The 17,710-nt window shown below is 41.7% G+C and overlaps 1 protein-coding gene across 2 annotated transcripts in view; it reads left to right on the plus strand.

Annotated features, from left to right (window-relative positions):
* DOCK8 (dedicator of cytokinesis 8) overlaps positions 1–17,710 on the plus strand; it is a 95,008-nt gene that overhangs the window by 55,317 nt on the left and 21,981 nt on the right. For both annotated transcript variants that reach the window (XM_064438327.1, XM_064438328.1), the window contains 12 exons: positions 415–579; positions 2,319–2,494; positions 4,274–4,369; positions 5,656–5,751; positions 6,552–6,701; positions 9,178–9,291; positions 10,326–10,481; positions 13,228–13,367; positions 13,956–14,125; positions 15,743–15,888; positions 16,613–16,795; positions 17,490–17,625. In XM_064438327.1, coding sequence (XP_064294397.1) covers positions 415–579; positions 2,319–2,494; positions 4,274–4,369; positions 5,656–5,751; positions 6,552–6,701; positions 9,178–9,291; positions 10,326–10,481; positions 13,228–13,367; positions 13,956–14,125; positions 15,743–15,888; positions 16,613–16,795; positions 17,490–17,625 — 1,728 coding nt within the window. The remainder of the gene's footprint in view (positions 1–414; positions 580–2,318; positions 2,495–4,273; positions 4,370–5,655; positions 5,752–6,551; positions 6,702–9,177; positions 9,292–10,325; positions 10,482–13,227; positions 13,368–13,955; positions 14,126–15,742; positions 15,889–16,612; positions 16,796–17,489; positions 17,626–17,710) is intronic.

Consider the following 17,710-nt stretch of genomic DNA (forward strand, 5'->3'; position numbering starts at 1 on the left):
TTTTGGTAATCAACACTTGTCATCCACTCTAACATTTGTGGGAAATCTTGGTGGCTTGTATTTGTCTGTCAGCTGGACAATAATGAGTCTTAATGTTCTTCAAATAGATATTTTATAGGAAATGCATGAAGGCTGCTAGAAACAGTAATTAACAGTTATGGTTTGCTTCTGTGTAGCACAATGTGATGGAGTAGCAGTGATTGGGTTGAAAGTTAGTGGGACTACCGAGGAGTGGTATTTGGCCTATGTAGACCTTGGGTCTGGTCAGGTATCGCAGTTGCTGTCTAGAGCTCTGAATTTGTTAAGGACTGAATTAAAGTATGTAGGATTAGTTGTTGTTAGTACAAAGAGTGCCCTCACCTAATTATATTATATCCTTCAGTGCTGAGACTAATTCTTGCCTTTGTTTCACAGCCAACTTCTCACAGTTTGCCTTTGAATCTGTGGTTGCAATAGTAAACAGTCTCCACAACAGCAAAGACCTGAGCAAAGACCAGCATGGAAGGAACTGCCTCCTGGCATCCTACGTCTACTATGTATTTCGTCTGCCAGAGCCTCAAAAAGAAGTAGTCAAACCAGGTAATACTGGTGCAAGGGTTGCAGAAGTATTCTTTTTTCTTGATACATGCTATTCAGCATGGTACGTCTTAGGGGAGGACTTGTGGAATAGCAAATGCAACTTCTCAGACCCAGACTGCCTATCGTTAAAGCACAGCACTGCTCAGATATATAATTTTTCTCAGAGGAAGGTCAATGATCTCAGGGCTGCAAAGAGTAACGTGAACTTGCCCCTCATTATCTCTCAGTCTTTCATTTAAGAGGCAGGGTTGAGGTGAGAGGACTCCACAGCTATATGCAATGCTGTAGCTTCCTGAAGGAGAAAGTGAGCATCATCTCCTAAACTGAGGCTTTCTTTAGAGGAATTTCCTCCAGAAATAAAAATGGCCTTAAGAGGCCAATTTCTTACTGGCCTGTACATCAGTAAACTACTTTCCATGCAAACTTTCTGCCAAGAGGCATAGGGCTAAGCTCTGCCAATTTCTCTAACACATTAGGGATGTCATCAGAAGATAAAATCCTGTATGTTGGCCAGCAGGTTGAGGGAGGTGAACCTTCTCCTCTACTCAGCACTGGTGAGGCCACACCTGGAGTACTGTGTCCAGTTCTGGGCTCTTCAGTACAAGACATGGGTATAGTGGAGAGAGGCCAGCCAAGGGCGATGGAGGTAATGAAGGGACTGGAACACCTCTCCAGAGGAAAGGCTGAGTGAGCTGAGACTGTTCAGCCTGGAGGAGAGAAGGTTCAGGGAGCATCTTCAATGTATACAAAGACCTGAAGGGAAGGTACAAAGAAGGCAGAGCCAGGCTGTTTCTAGTGGTGCCCAGTGACCAGAGGCAATGGGCACAAACTGAAACACAGGAGATTCCCTCTGAATATCAGGGAAGACTTATTTACTGTGTGGGTGACCAAGCACTGGCACAGGTTGCCCGGAGAGGTGCTGGAGTCTCTTACCTTGGAGATATTAGAAAGGCCTCTGGAATGTTCCTGGGCAACTGGCTCAGGGTGGCCCTGCATGACCAGAGGGCTTGGACCAGATAACCTCCAGAGGTCCCTTCCAACCTCAACCGTTCTGTTATTCTGCTGCAGTCCATTGTCTTAAAGCCTGTAAGATTCGTTTGATCAATTGATATATATTAACTGACTTACCACCAAACAGCTGTTCTATAGGAGCTAAAGATACATAGGCCCTTTTTTCATTCAAATATTCATTTAAATCTTCTTGAGGGACATTTAGGCTGATGTTAGGAGCTTGCCTACAACTTGGAAATTCTTTATCCTGGAAAAATAAGGTCCATGGGGAAACTGAAAACTAGATAATCATTTAGTGAAATTCCTGCTGGCAGTCCTCCCTGCTTCCTTGGATACTTTGAATGTGGTGTTAGATGCTATGTGTTCAAGGTCGTATTTTGTGCTTAGGCCTATGAATCTTGTCTTAAGCTACAGCAAATTAAAAAGAGCTGATCGGAAGAAGAAAGAGCTATTGTAATAGTGCTGCTGCTCAGGTAGCCCTGTTAATCTTTTGTTACTGTTTGTGCAATCACCCTCTGAGCTGTTGACTCGGAAAACATCTGCACCTTATCATTCAATGCCTATGTAATTTGTTACTGAAGCAGTGGATGGTGAGATTTTCAGCAGCTCAGCTTTATGCTTTTCAGAATCCTGATGCTATAACAGCACTGAGCAAAGCTGGCTTGAATCTTGTGTTTGTCTCATATATATGTCCTTTAGTCTTAGTTCAAACATGTCCCTATGGGCAGGTGCAGGCAGCAGCGCCACTTTGACAGAGTCTCGTTATTACACATTTGGACGCACTTCTGCAGTGTCTGTTGGGAGTAAACTCCTGCAGAGCCGAGTGATAAGCTGCAGCAATCCTGACATCGCTGTTGCACAAACTGCTACTGATGAGGAGGTCAAAAACATCATGTCATCCAAGGTAAGAGAAGAAAGTCAAATATCTGGAGAATTGTATGGCCCTAATAATCAAGGTTTGTTCTCTGAGGGATGGATTTGCTTCTTGTAAATACACTGTATGTATCACCACAAGCTTTTGCTCTTTATCTGATTTGGCACAAGCACATGTTAAATCCCATTGTTAAATTCTGATGCCTCTCATCAGTGAAGAGAGCAAGGGGTAGGAACTGTGTCTCTTGTCTGAGGCTTAGACACTCCATGGAGGGATTAGCTTTTTTGACACGGCACACTCCCCTGTTCTTCCTGACATTTAGGTTCTGTTTACATCCGGTGACATGGGCTGGTCCAGGATGCACAGAGTTATTGTGAGAAAAGACTACTATTGATTCACTTTCTGAAAGGGATGAAAGATTCCTCAGAATGGAAATAGTTTTCCTAAAATACACTGATAATTTATTCTTGCTCATTTTAACTTTTTTGTTATTTTCTTTTTTTTTTTATATCACAGAGCCTGTTCAGTGCTAAATAGTTTCCTGTTAAAAAAAGTAGGCAATTGGTATCACAGCAGTCCCATGATTCTATATCAGCCATAGTACAGGTGCCTTGTGCATATTTTGTAACTGGGTCTTTCCAAATACTTCATTCAACCACAGAACGAACGACAGACTTCCTCTGTCTTTCTCATCCACAGCTACATATGGCACCAACAGCTTGCAGGCTAGAAAGGACAATGACAGTCGGGAAGCAGGATTTTGCTTCCCTGCTTGACCCCTGGTACTTGCTGGTCTACATCATCCCAGGCTCATCTCAGAGCTTTATGAGGACGGCTGTGCTCAGCTCTCTGGGGAACCCAAAATCTGGAGTTCCTCATTCGGCAGGAGCTGGGAAGCTGTGCCTCTGACAAAAGCAGGATTTTTCCCCTGTGCAAGGAGCCCGCTCCTAGCTGCAGCCCTGGCAATGCTCCACAGCAGCCTGTCTGCTGAGCTCTGAACCGTATCCCCCCCCTTCCTTTTCTTTGAGTGTTACGTACGTAAAATACAGCTTCTCAACCAGGTTATTTTCAGAAACATTTTGAAGTCTTTTCTCCATCGATTGATCACATGCCTCTCCTGTTAAAGCGAATGGGTTCTTGTCTTCAGCAAATTAAACCAGAACTAGCAAGATGCACAGGCTTTGCCCATCTATTTGATTTGTTTATATGGGCATATGCATTCATCCATAGCAATTTTTAATAATGCAGATTTGAACTTAATCGCTTTATGATTTTACTCTAATGTACTGTGTCCTTAAAAAAAAAAAAAAAAACCCCAAACCAGAGCTCAAGTCTTTTTTTTTTTCTTAAATTAATACAAAATGAAAACGTTTGATATTACAGCTTCATCACACCGATAAATGTAGCAATTTACAACTGGCTACCGCCTTTTCACTGCCTTTTAAACCGGCGTTACTTTTAATGGAAGGAAGCTCCCGGCTGCTCGCTGATTTCGGGAGCGGAGCCGCCGGCTAACCCAGCGGGCAGCGCACCCCGCAGCGGCGCCCTGCGGCGCTCCCGCCCGGCAGCTGCAGTGCTGACGTGCGGCGCGCGGCGGCAGTGTTGGCGCTCGCGCTCTCCGGCGGCGGCGGCGGCGTCCGGGCGGCCGTTGGCCTCTGGGAAGGGCCTGGGGGGCAGGGAGGGGGGGAGCTGTTCAGGTGAACACCTGTACATACCTTCCAAAAAACCCCACGGCTGCTGATTTCTTCTCAGTAAATTATCTTAGGTATTAACTTACTATTACGTTTTCCTTTCGGCTGTCGCCTCCAGCCTACAGATCACAGCTCCAGTCGGATGTCTTTCTACGTGGAAGGAACAAATGACATGCCAAGCACTTGCGCAAGCCCAAGACCATCCAATAAAAAGGTAGCCTACCACTAAGCGCGGAGGCGTACGTTAACAGAGCCGGGAGCCTGCTGAGGCAGTGCTGGTAATTAGCACTTCTAAATGAAGAGAGGAGGGAGAGAGAGAGCAAAATAACAACCCGTTTTATCAAACAAGGAGTCTGTGATGGAATATTGAATCGTTGGGTAAAAATTACCCAAACTTTTCTGCCTCTGCTCCAGAGTCTTTAGATTCTTTTTCCAGGCAAGTAGCAGCCTGCCTGGACCCTCCCGTTGCTCTCTTTCTCAAGGTGTTAGGGCCTCTGTCTTTTTCCACTGCTTTTTACCCTTGGATACCTGCCTTTACATGTTACAGTAAACTACATTCAGAAATGTTTGCCATCTCTTTCTTCTGTAAGAAATGTTTCTTTTCCCATTTTTGTAGCTTTTAGAATGACAAAATTCCTTGCTTTCTTGAGTGTGTATTCCCAGGTATCTTTTTAACAACATAGAAGATACCATACCACATAGATAATTTTTCCAGACCTGTATTTTGTATTGGTGTTGATCAACAGCAGTGGCTTTGGATGAGGAAGCAGGGGAAAAACCCTGTAATGAGCAGTTCGGAATCTGAGTTACAGTTAGGAAACTCCCCTTTCTTACTCCTGTTTATTGGTTTGATTTCTCCCAAAAAGCATAGAGGTTTATATGCAATGTGAATATTGGATGGATTAATATGTCCTATTCAATATAAATATGCTTAGGAATTTCATTAACTTTATCATTTGTGTCAGCAATGGAAAACAGTTATAGCAATAAATTAGTTGTCTGGATTTGAGTTTCTTAAAAGTTTAAGTCAGTGGGATTGGGTATCTTATGGTCAGATCTCACTCCGAAGAGTATTGCCTCCAACTACAAACCTCTGTGCAAACTCTGCTGTGGCTATTGCTGTGTCCTTCTCTCTCACCACAGAAACAATCTTACTTCTACTAAGTAAATGGAAGTGCTCAGGGGGGAGCACCTGACTGCTCCCTGTCATGCACATAGCCAGTGGCCTGAGGGTAGACCAAAGACATTTCCCGGTTTAGTTATCCAGGGTTCTGGATCCACAGAAAGAATGGATCCCAAAGTCTTTTTGCCACCAATATTCCTTAGATGTCATTTTGGTCTAATCTGCCTTCTTATCCTACAAGGATGTCCACACATCCCCGTCCAGCTGCTGACTTTCCAGTAAGGGGCAGTTTCCAATAGGAAAGAGGGGGGGATGTTGAAACAGGAAGAGGATTTGATTAAAAAGCCATTTCACAACACTCTGTGTTTATTATCTAGCATTTCCACGAGGAGCTGGCACTGCAGATGGTGGTCAGCACGGGTATGGTGAGAGAATCTGTCTTCAAGTACGCCTGGTTCTTCTTTGAGCTCCTGGTAAGATTTAAAAGTGGTATTTTATAGTAAGTTAATGGCGAAATGTAGCAGGTACTCCAGGAACAGATTTAGCTGGGTGGTAATCTCTTCAGTTATTTAGCTCCAGCGTGAAAAAGAGGCGTCCCAGCTAATGGAATTACAACTAAAGAATTCTCCATATTCACCCGATTCTCCACTGATAGCCTGTGATGGCAAAGTCCTGCATGAACGACATGCGCAGTGGTCCACAGCTTGCAGAAGGCTGAAAGACATCAAGTTGAGCCCTTCCTTTCCTGTGAATACCTGTTCCTGCCTTTTCCACTTTGTTAACAACATGAGAGCAGTGACAAGGCTCCCCAAACTCAACAGTTTCACAGAGCCCTGAGGTGATGGATGGCTGTGGAAAAAACATACTGATTTCCACTGGCAGCATATAAGCTGCCCAACAGCAGGTCAAGAAATAAGAATTAATTTGGAAAGGGTCAATCCCTGCCTGTCATCTTGATGGGCAAAAGTTGCAAACAGCAGCATTTCAGAGCTGTAGGTGCAAGAGACTGGGGAGGGTGATTCTGACTTCATGTGCTGAGAGTAGCCAACTGCGTGAACATGAACAGGAATCAGCATTTGTCTGTGTTTGAGTCTTAGGATCTGTATTGTCATTGCCAGTACATGTAGGGTTTGTCACAGCAGCACAGAGAAGATGAGAGTGATTACATCTGGGGAAAAACAAGTAGGGAATCTTACTCCTATAGACAAACTTAAAGCAGTATTTTTACCTCCAGTTGGGGCATTTTTAAAATATTTTTTTAATTGCTTTGCAGGTAAAGAGTATGGCTCAGTATGTTCACAACATAGAGAAGCAAGACAACCCACGCAGAAGCCGGTTCTCTGATCGCTTCAAAGATGATATTACCACTATAGTTAATGTGGTTACTTCAGAGATTGCTGCACTTTTAGTCAAACCACAGAAGGTAAATGCACAAAATAAGTACTGTGGATCCTTGCTACTCACCCTGTGTTACACTGAGCTGTATTTAATCCCATTTCACCTTCAGCAGCGTCACCAGAATTAGGCCAAAACTGAGGCCGTATTCTCACATGGACCTTAAGCAAAAGTTGTGGCTGTGCAAGGGCTAAACTTGTGCTCCCCTGGCACACAATTTGTTTTCATTCAGCTCAGCTCCTCAGCCTGCTTCTCGGTGTGGTTGCAGGGTGCAGGGAGGGAATCACATTTCCCATCAACAGGAAAGGTTGGACACCCATTTTCAGTAGCACTGCTGCTTTATGCCAGGTTAGCCAGGGCATCAAACTACAGCCCAAGCATGGCTTATTCCTTTCATCCCCCTTTCCTGTTACGCTCATTTCTACCACATAGTGTTTTATCCCACATTTGACTTTTCTCACAGCAGTGGGCTATGCAATATGAGGGCAGTATTCCTCCTTAGGGTTGCAAAATCTAGCCACGGGTGATCTAACCCAGACCTCTTTGAAGAGGCACTGGCCACATGAGAATTAAAGACAAGAAGTAAGTCTTAAATCCCATTAAATTCTTTCTGCCGATACATTTTAACAAGTTGCACTAGTATAACAGTTTATAAAGTTGAAAGGATCACAAAATGGCCTTTATACTTTAAAATTAATACTGCCAGCTTACATCACTGGCGTCACTCTGCACTGGCCAATATACAAAGTTAAGGCCACAGATAGGCACTGTGTGACTGTTGTTTGTTCAGTTGCTGCAACCAACTTCTTTTCATGCCCCAGAGCTGCCAAATGCACTGTGCTAGCCCAGCAGTGTGCTCTGCCACAGGGCAGACCAGGCTGGAGAGCTGGCCTGCTGGGTCACTTTTCAACCAGCTCAGCTTCCTGATCCACTTCTCTCTGTGTGCCCTGCTGTTCTGCTGAGGACCAGAAAATGGGAAAGGGCCAAGACTAGACAACTGAGTGCAGCGAATGGCAGAAGTGATTGTCACTGTCCACAAAGAAGTTGTTCCTGAAGCTTTACCCTTTGCTCAGTCCTTTGGTGTGCTTCTGTGGTAGCCACGTGCAGATAAATCATTGCCACAGAAATGTTTACTTAAGGCGTTAGTGACCTTTTTTCTAAAATACGTTGGGTAGTAAAATTTTGTTACATTAAAAATGTTTTAACGGAACTGCAGGTTTTGCCAAAAGATTAGTGTTTTATGGCTTCCTCACAAGCAATACAGAGGTTTTATGAACTGTTAATTCAATTCCATTTTGATAGAGTGAGTGTATAGAACCTGATTACGTGTGAAAATCCCGCTGCAGTGTTTGCAGAATTACGGCCATTGGTTAGTTGTACATAGCGGTAGCAGTCAATGTGTGTCAGGTTTTTAAATCCAAGCAATAATAATCTATGTTTCAATACATGGTTGAGCATGTCAGATTGCTGTGGGATTCTACAGTGATATGTCTGGTATATTTTAGCCTACTCAGTAAGGTAGGAGAAAACGAATATTTTCTTCACAGTAGAAAAATACTTTGCTGTGTAAATTCCAGATGGTAGGGAATATATATATGTGTATATTCTTGAACAGCTACAAAAAGGCTGAAAAATGAAAAATTAAATCGTAACCACCCTGAGGTGCTGCACACAGGTTCTCACTAGTCAGAGACACGAGTAGGGGCAATGTTTTCCTCAGTCATCTCCTTTGTCAGTCTTGAGCGAACCCACCTGAGGGCTCTGAGCATTAAGTGTGCAGATCCCTCAGGCACCTCCACAAATTCCTCTTGGTGAACTACGCATGCTACTGAGATTTTATGGTTTAAATTGGTATGTTTGAAGTAACTGTAACCTTATTTTAGAGGGCATGTGAAGTTCTTTGCAATTTTTACTTGCGGCTGTGTATCTCTGGTAATCAGGCCAATTCTAAGCATGCAAGAGCTTAGCTGCTGAATGGTAGAACACACAGATTTATCTTACCAGTATTTTTAACTATCAGTTTTATCTTAAAATTTCTAAACAAAATACTTGGCATTCCATCAGCAGAGCCAGTGCAGATTTTTATTAATATTTTTAAACAATATTTTATGTTTTAAGTAACTAAACCAACATTCTCTAATGTTAAAGGTTCAATAAAAAAAAAAAAAAGGCATATACAGGATTGCAGCCCATAGGGAATTCAGGACAGGTCTCAAATTCCATTTCATTGTTGTCAGCCCGAAGGTTTGCATAGATAATCTTGTTCATTCATCCAGTGATATTCCTCTGTGAAAGCTACAACAGCTGAAATAATTTACAGTAGTGATCCTCTGTAATTTTAACAAGATTGTGTTAACTGGAGAACTGAAACAATCTTATCCAGTATGTTCCATGAGATGGTTCTGGGAGCTGTCTCCTACACTATCTTTTAATGATTCTAAAAAGTCTTCCACTTTTATACAAGTTTTATACATCATAACTGGAATTGTTTTTTTTTTTTAAAGGAAAGTGAGCAAGCAGAAAAAATTAATATCAGCCTGGCGTTTTTCTTGTATGACCTTCTTTCTTTAATGGACCGAGGATTTGTGTTTAATCTCATCAAACATTACTGTAATCAGGTAGGCACCATGCATGATTGGGATTGCATTTGGCTTATGGCCAGTCTGGTGTTTAATTCATTTATTCATCAAGATCCTTTGAGTTCTGTTTAAGTGCCAGGTAAATTTCCTACTTCCTATTGCATATGCAGATACTTTAAACCTCTTTGATTTGTGATCTGCAGAAAAAAATTGAATGGAGTTTAAGACTCTCTTAGAAATGTTATACCTTGCACTGCTACAGAGCAACGATGGAGCCACTTTTCTTCCCTTACCTTTTTATATCCTGTAGCAGCAGCATCTGTACACCACCCAGAGCAGCTTTTCATCTCTGACTCTTCCACTGCACTGCTGTGATGGACAGTATTTAGATATGGAGGGTTCAATCAAAACGATCCATCTCTGTCTTCTTGCTTTATAAGCCTCCCAGAATTAAAAATATATGATGATGCAGGATGTTGTTATGAAATTTTTTGTTGTATTTGAAAGGGAAAGTTTTCCTTCTATTTTGTGACCTGATATACCTTCTGTAGTTTTTTCTGCTGAAGGAGGCCTGTCTTTCAGCTGATGGTAGGTAGGAGAATGCAAGGTGGCTACCATCCCTATTTCCTATAGGTGTGCAATACTCCACGGATGTCATTGATATGAAGGGAAATGACGGCTAATGCTCTATGTTGCCTAGTGGGACTTTTTGTGAGTTTGCCACAGACTCAGTAGCATTTTGTTTATATTTAATCTTTGTGTTATGCAAAAGGAAAATTATATTGTATGTTCATATTGTATGTTCTTCTTTTGCGAGGAAACAAAAAAAATCAAAATTGATTGTCCCTTGGGAAGCTGGTAAGTCAGCCGGGGAGTGGGGAGAGAGACACCTACACCGCCAAAGAAAGCGCAGCTAATGCATGGAAACTAATTGGGTGCAGGGAACTAGTGAACATTTTCATGCATGCTGGGCTATTTGTCTATTTCTGTTTCAGGAAGCAGGATATTCCACTGCATGGTAATTTAAACAGTGCATACCCATCACAGGACAGATTCTTGTTTTGCTTTTTTAGCTCTCAAATAAGCTGAATTCACTCTCCACCCTGATTTCCATGAGACTGGAGTTCCTGAGAATTCTCTGCAGCCATGAGCATTACCTCAATCTGAACCTTTTCTTCATGACCTCTGCATCTGCTCCAGCATCCCCCTCCCCCTCCTTATCCTCCCAGGTAGGCATCCATTAGATGATATTGCATGAACGTCACAAGAAGCACACATATATAGAAAGACTTATGTTGCTCTGTATTCAGATACTTAGGTTAGAATTAGCCACTGTTGGATCAGGAAGAACAACTTCCCTCTTGAAAGAAAAGGGGCAGAAGAATAAAGTCTAGGGAGTACTACCACAAAACTGCATCTACACAAGTTAAAACTTAACATGACAAAGATACATGTCTAGAAACGTGCAAACATAAAATTACTGTTAAGGTGAACATACAAGGTCTAAAAGAAACATGGCTTGGAAGGCTAATGTACAGGCACACCTATATCTCATACATACACAACCACAAATATGTATTTCAATATCTGTTTTGGAGAATTATGGCACACAGACTTTCTGTGTCCTTGCCTTCTAGCTGAATTTCTTGTTCTCCAAGTGGATATAGATGCTACCGCTGTGTAAGTTAGTGACTAAAACACTGCAATTTTCAATATCCTGGAATCATGGATTTCTGTTGAGCCTTAGTGTTTTTCAAAGCAGGATTATCATGCATTCCTTTTCAAATAGCAGCATTCTTTGTTCTGCATTCCCCCGCCCCGCCCAATGGTACAGATGATGCTAAGACTTTGCCAATGATTTCTCTGTGTTTTATGGACAGTTTTTTCCCTCTTATTTGAACTTAATGAGTTTTCTATGTGGAAACACTCAGGTGTCCTGACTAGATCTCTCCACACAATACTTGCGAATGCCCCTCCTCATCACTTCTCATTTCTCCCAGAATGTCATTCCCAGTACATGCACATTTTTCCAGACTTGACTTGATACTGACACAGCTCTTGACTTCCTGAATGTCAGGACTTCCCATTCATCATCCTATGCATGGAGTTCACAAACACATTCAATAAAGAAATTATTGTCTGGCACACCACACACTGCTTTGCCAGACAAAATGCCTCTACATTCTACTTAGATGGTATCCTGCTTTTACCATGGGGCAGACCCCCTAACAAAGGGTGCTAGCCTGCCTGTTTTCCACCTCAGTGGTTTGCAGAGGTCAGGACTGGGATGAAGCATATCAGTGCAATGCCCTAAAATTGCCACAGCTCTTAGATGCAGAGGAATGAAACTGAAGCTAAGAATGGTGGAGGGTACAAAAACACTCTGAGTAGCAGAGCAATTCAAATTCAGAGTTTCTTTTTCAAGTGTCATTGCCAAAGAATTGGTTGGATGCTAAGATGTGCTACATCTCACACCTTACACATTCTGACAGGTCAATAATAGTAAATAATATTTAATTTAAGTTTTTCCTGGTGTTGAAAGCAAAGCAGGACGGTTTTAAAGTCAGGATTTCCCAACGGTTTTGCTTAACGCTAATCCTGGATGGCAAAGAGCTAGAAGTGGGACTCTTCTGCTTATGGGGAAAAAAAGAAGTCAGCATAGCTCTTGCAACTAGTTCTAGCAAGTCAGAGTTGGGCAGGCAAGTTTAATTGTTCTTTCCTTCAAGCAATATCATCAACTCTTTTTCTCCTTTAGGAGTAACCTATGAAGTGCAACCTGCACAAATCAATAAGGCTTTTGTGGCCCTTGGATGATTTAATACATTCACTGACCACCCTTGCAATAATTTTGATCTGTCTGCAGGAGTGCTGCCCAGCTAGAGTTAGATTTTCAGTAAGAAATGTGGCCTTGTGAATAAATCTTTTGGAATTCCTGGAAAGGAGCCAAGTTCACTTAACTGGGTGCTCTACGCTTTGATGTTATTCCACACAAAGCTAGTACAACCAATGCCTGTCTGCTTGAGGTGAAATGGGACTGGGCTTAAGTACATAGATCCAAAATTCAGAGCTGCTCAGAGACGTGAGTTTCATTTGACCCGATATGCTGGAAGACAGCTGCCAGTGTGGTATACTGCTACTTCATGTGTTTGTTTTCTGGGTCTATTCCCAGGCAACTGACAGAAATATTGGGAGAGAATATTGAAGAATATAAATTAAAAGGAAAATTTGGACTCATAAAGCCCAGTAGATGCACTGGAGAGTAGAGTCTAAGACTTATACTCACCCAATCAGGGGACAAAAACATTCCAGGTGACCTGGGGCACAGACCTATGATTGGAGAAGCTAAGAAGTTCACAACACATATATAGCAGCAACTTTCCATTCCTGGGCTGGCTGTATATCAGTCATAGCCATAAGTTACAACAGTTGAAAAGCTGCTTTAAATTATGCTAGCTGCCAGCAAGCTCAGCCAAGGATTTCCAGGGTGAAAGGAAACACTGTTCACATGTCTTTCCTGACCTTACTTCCCTGCTAGACATGATGGGTGCTGAAGAAGGCACAGTGCAGAGCTTCTGACACCAAAGTCCTTCTTAACATAGGGGCAGCCTCATGCTGTACAATGCCTGATGGCTGCTGTGCAACAATAAGATTGTAAATATGGAGAAAATTATGGCTTTGTGTCCTGTCCAAACTAATGTATATGGGATAGGACATTTATGTCTCAAAAAAGGTCAATGAGTTCCTCACACAGAATGGAAAGGGTGAGATTGCATCCTAGCAAGAAACCAATTTGAAACTAGATGCTTTTTATTTCACACTCAGATGTTTTCCTCCAAAATATCCAACCTTCTTTCAAAGTCTGTGCTTTTCCTCTGGTAGAAGTTTTATGTTAACTACATAGACTATGACTACAACCTATATAAGAAGTTTTGAGTGCAGTAATCATTATTTAACACTTCTGATATACTTCTGCAGAACTCCAGCTCCTGCTCTAGTTTCCAGGACCAGAAAATTGCTGGTATGTTTGACCTCTCAGCCGAATACCGCCAGCAACACTTTCTGACTGGCTTACTTTTCATTGAATTGGCAGCAGCACTGGACGCAGACAGCGAGGGGTACGTATCCCAGTTTGCACATTTTAGATTGGGGTCAAGTCACACTATTACTCTTGGCAAGGTCATGGTTTGATTCCAGGGCAGTCCTGTTTCCCCAACTCTTTTCAGTGAGTCACTCTGTAAAGTAGTGATAGCCCGGTCACTGTTTTATCTGTAGTATGTTGGTCCCAGTGAATAAAAGTATACTATTTTTTGCAGTAATGCTGGGTAAATACGTGAACTGAGAACAAAACTTAAAATTTCAGTTGCTTTTCTCTCTAAAACACCTCTTCCTTTGTCTGAGCTTAAGGGTTTAGCTAAACTTTGGCCAGGGTCTGATGCTCTTCTTTAAGCACCTCTCTTCACCATATTGAATTTTTATGGGAAATTTGAAACACTTGGGTGCTCTTGCATCATGGTGAAATGGCTTGGAAATGTAAGATAGCTATCTTTTGCCGGGAACATGAGTGTCTGATCAGAATGGAAGAGATTATCTATGAACACGGGGTATTAACTTGTTTCACCTCCTCTCTGTTTCTTAAATCTGATTTATAAATAATTTGTATGTGACCCATTAAGGGAGCTCATGGATGGTTTTTGTGTTAACAGGATTAGCAAGGTGCAAAGAAAAGCTGTCAGTGCTATCCTTAGCCTGCTGAGTTCCCATGACCTAGACCCACGTTGCTCAAAAAAAGAGGTGAAGATTAAAATTGCGGCTCTCTACCTCCCTTTGGTTGGTATCATTTTGGATTCACTGCCACAACTCCATGATTTTACAAGTAAGACCTTTTTCCTTTTGTATTTTTCAGCTTCTTAGAGTGACTTGTCTAAGCAATCTAGCAAATGTAAAAGAGATCACACTAAGTCAAGAAATTCGCCACAGTCTAGTAAGGTTGAATATTTTTTTACTTAGAAGTAAACTGGATTTTTAAAGACAGGAGAAACTTCAGTGTTGTCCCTTCATGAGAAAACGATAGACCAGAGATGTATCTGTAAGTAGTGTAAGTGTAAATATTTTGATCCTGCAAATAAAACCTGCAAGATCTGTGAGAAATATTGAGATATAGATAGGCTTAACAGACAGTAGGAAAGAAAACAAGAGTGATACTGACATCATGCTACATCACAATTAAAGAAACTGAATTGTATTCCTTCTATCTTTTTCTATTGCTCTTTAGTGATATTAGCATGATGCCAAAATTAATCTTGGGCGAATGTAATCATCACACAGGAAATATATTTTTATCATCTGTTGTAACTATAAACTTTTCTCTACACTATCAAGCCTTTTAAAACAATATTACTTAAGCTGTTTCCTTGCATGTTGCTCTATGTGTGTTCATACGATACTGCTGAAAGTAGCTATTTCACATTTTTTTGGTAAGATAGTAGATCTCTGCTACTTGGAAAACTACATTTCACTTCCATAAATAAAATAAAGGCTATAAAGTAAAAAAAGTGTAATCTTTGAAGAATATACGTTTGCCACTCGTTCTGAAAATGTTTTGCATTTGCATGTTTGGACAAAAAACGTAATACTATGGAAGTATTATTTTGCACTTTCCTTCTAATAGAATGAAAGCATTTATTATACATTGGCTAATCAGATCTCACCCCATTCTTGTACTCTAACTACTATCCTTACACCGCAGATGAAAAGGAGACATTATGAGGAAGCCCAGGTGTACCAGTATGGCCAGGTTTCAGAGTGTCTGTCTTTTTGAGTGTCTATCACAAGAGGCTGTTGATCTCGTTCTGAACACACCGGGACTGGCTGGTCATTCAGCTTCTCTGAAAAACAGGACTTGCAAAACACACACTCAGAACCAGAGGCGATTTTACAAAACTTACGTATAAATAACTTTATTTGCTGAAAGTGATGTCAAGGAGTAGCAGGCAATAGAAGAAGCTAGATTCCTGAAATTAAACTTGTTCTTTAGCCCACAGGCAATACTGGCTCTGTCAGCTGTTAGCAGACTTACATATTTTGTTGAATATCACCAAACCCAAGTATGGCTTTGCGTTGATCCTCTTGCCTGAAATGGACTGGAACTGGATGGTTCCATGTCTTACGAAGCGCTGGCTTAGCTCTGAACTTCAGAGGCAACCTCATGTTTGCTTCTGCCTTTGCTTTTAATTTAGCTTCTCTGACCACCTAGAGCTTACTGGACACATGTTCTTTCCCTCTGTTTGAACAATTTGGCAGCCTTTGCAGATGGCTGCAATCTGTCTTGCTTATGCTGTGCCTTTATCACTGCTTGGTCCATCAGCCCGACAGCAGTCTTAGCGGTGGAGGTACTAATTGTTCTGTTAGGTTACAGCCTGATGGAAGACTGTAATGTGAGCAGCAACAACTGGTTTACTCCTGAAGTTCCAACGGGGTATTTCAAATCCAGTTTCAGATGCCCGCAGTGGAAAGGGACGCACGGGAAACCCAGAAGAAGAACAAGAGTCTACAGGTGCTATCAATCAAAATGTGGCCCTTGCCATTGCAGGGAATCAGTTCAACCCCAGGAGCTCTGGAGCATCTCTAGTGTCCCTGGTATGTCCAGTGCTCTGCCAGTGTCCTTTCTTGTATCTGCTTTCCTCTTTCTTTGTTTTCTCCTTTTTTCCGGTCTTGTGACTAATAACCACAGTCATTAGAAGCTCTGTTCTTGTTTCCTCTAGCCCCAAAGAATGCTTCATATTCCTCCTGTCATCTCCTCCTTTTCTCTTCTAGTCATTCAATTACTCCTTTACCATAAGTAGTTTCATTTTTTTCTCCCACATGCCTATCTCTATTTCCACACACAGGCTAAGTTTATTTCCAGGTAAGCAGATGCCACTACGACTCCCCCACTGCTTCACAGTCCTAGTCTCACCTGAATCCATGGATCTAGAACTCAAGATCCTTCTTTTCTCTCTCTATCTCTTTCTTCGTGGTTGTTTTTATCATCTATACAATTTGGCTGACACAACTGCCTGGCAAGAGGGGACCAAACAGTTATAGAATCTTTCTCTACATTATTCTAAGGAAATTATAATACCAGCATCTAGCAAACAATGCTCTTGTGCTTCTTTCTGTCTTTCACATGCATGCAACTCGTCCTGTCACTAATGACACACACATTCAAAAAATACCATTAGTATAAACTGGAAAAGGTTAAACTTACTGAAGTCCAGTCCTGAGATTCAACTCCACTGAAATTTAAATAACATTACTTCACCTGAATTACCTCACTCTTCTTTTTCTTCTTTCAACTGACATTTAATTTATCTGCTCCTAGCCCTACAGGCAGAGTGCTACATTAGGTCCTGATACTACTCGCAACCTTTTGATCTGTTTCCTCTGGATCATGAAAAATGCTGATCAGAATCTGATACAGAAATGGATTGCAGACCTTCCATCCATGCAGCTGAACAGGATTTTAGACCTCCTCTTCATTTGCGTCTCATGTTTTGAGTACAAGGTAAGTGAAACGTGGCCCGATGGCCTGATTTTGTTGTGCTGTTTTGGTTTTTGAATTTTTTTCCTTTCCTTCCAGCTGTCTGGGGAATATTTGGTATTGACAATTGTTAAATTAGCTTTTGTCTAATCTATGCTACAGATGGACAAATTAATTCAGATAAAATAACTGACACTAGCCTTCAAGCAAAATGCAGCCAAAACCTTTGAGGAAGTCCTATGAAGTTGGCTTAAATTGGTTTATGATTTTCCTTTTCCTGGGGATTTGAGGGCTATTTTTGGTGGGCCATACACTGACAGCTCCTGTAAGTACTGGAGCTGTTCTCCTTATACTCTGCCCATTTCAAAGCAAGGTTGTGGTAGATGTGGTAGGATCTGGTAGTTAAGAGCTGTGACTGGACATCAGAACTCCCCTTTCTAACAGGGTCTGTCTGAAATGGATCAAATAACCTTCTCTCTGAATTTCAGTTTCTCTCTCTGTAGCACTGAGCTATATATTTGTGTTTATTATCAGTACATATGCTACTTTTTCCTTACCTGCAACATTTAACTAGCCTTTATATGTTAGTCAATCATATTCATCGCTTTCTGCCCCATCTACTGTTGTGTCTTCTATTGTGTCTGTTTCTGGAGGTGTAATTTGAACTCATGTCCAAAGATGGAGGTATTGGTGTTGATTGCTTTGACTTTACTTTCAGGGCAAACAAAGCTCAGATAAAGTTAGTACCCAAGCACTCCAGAAATCACGAGACGTTAAGGCCCGATTAGAAGAGGCTTTACTGAGAGGTGAAGGAGCCAGAGGAGAAATGATGAAGCGCTGCAGAATACCAGCTGGTATTTCATACCCCTCTCCCCCATGTCTTTTGTGAGGATCTCAAGAGGTTGTAGACATAGATGAGATGCTGGGTTTTTTGCATGC

Source organism: Phalacrocorax carbo, chromosome Z (genome assembly GCF_963921805.1).
Source record: "Phalacrocorax carbo chromosome Z, bPhaCar2.1, whole genome shotgun sequence".
NCBI classification, from domain to species: Eukaryota; Metazoa; Chordata; class Aves; order Suliformes; family Phalacrocoracidae; genus Phalacrocorax; species Phalacrocorax carbo.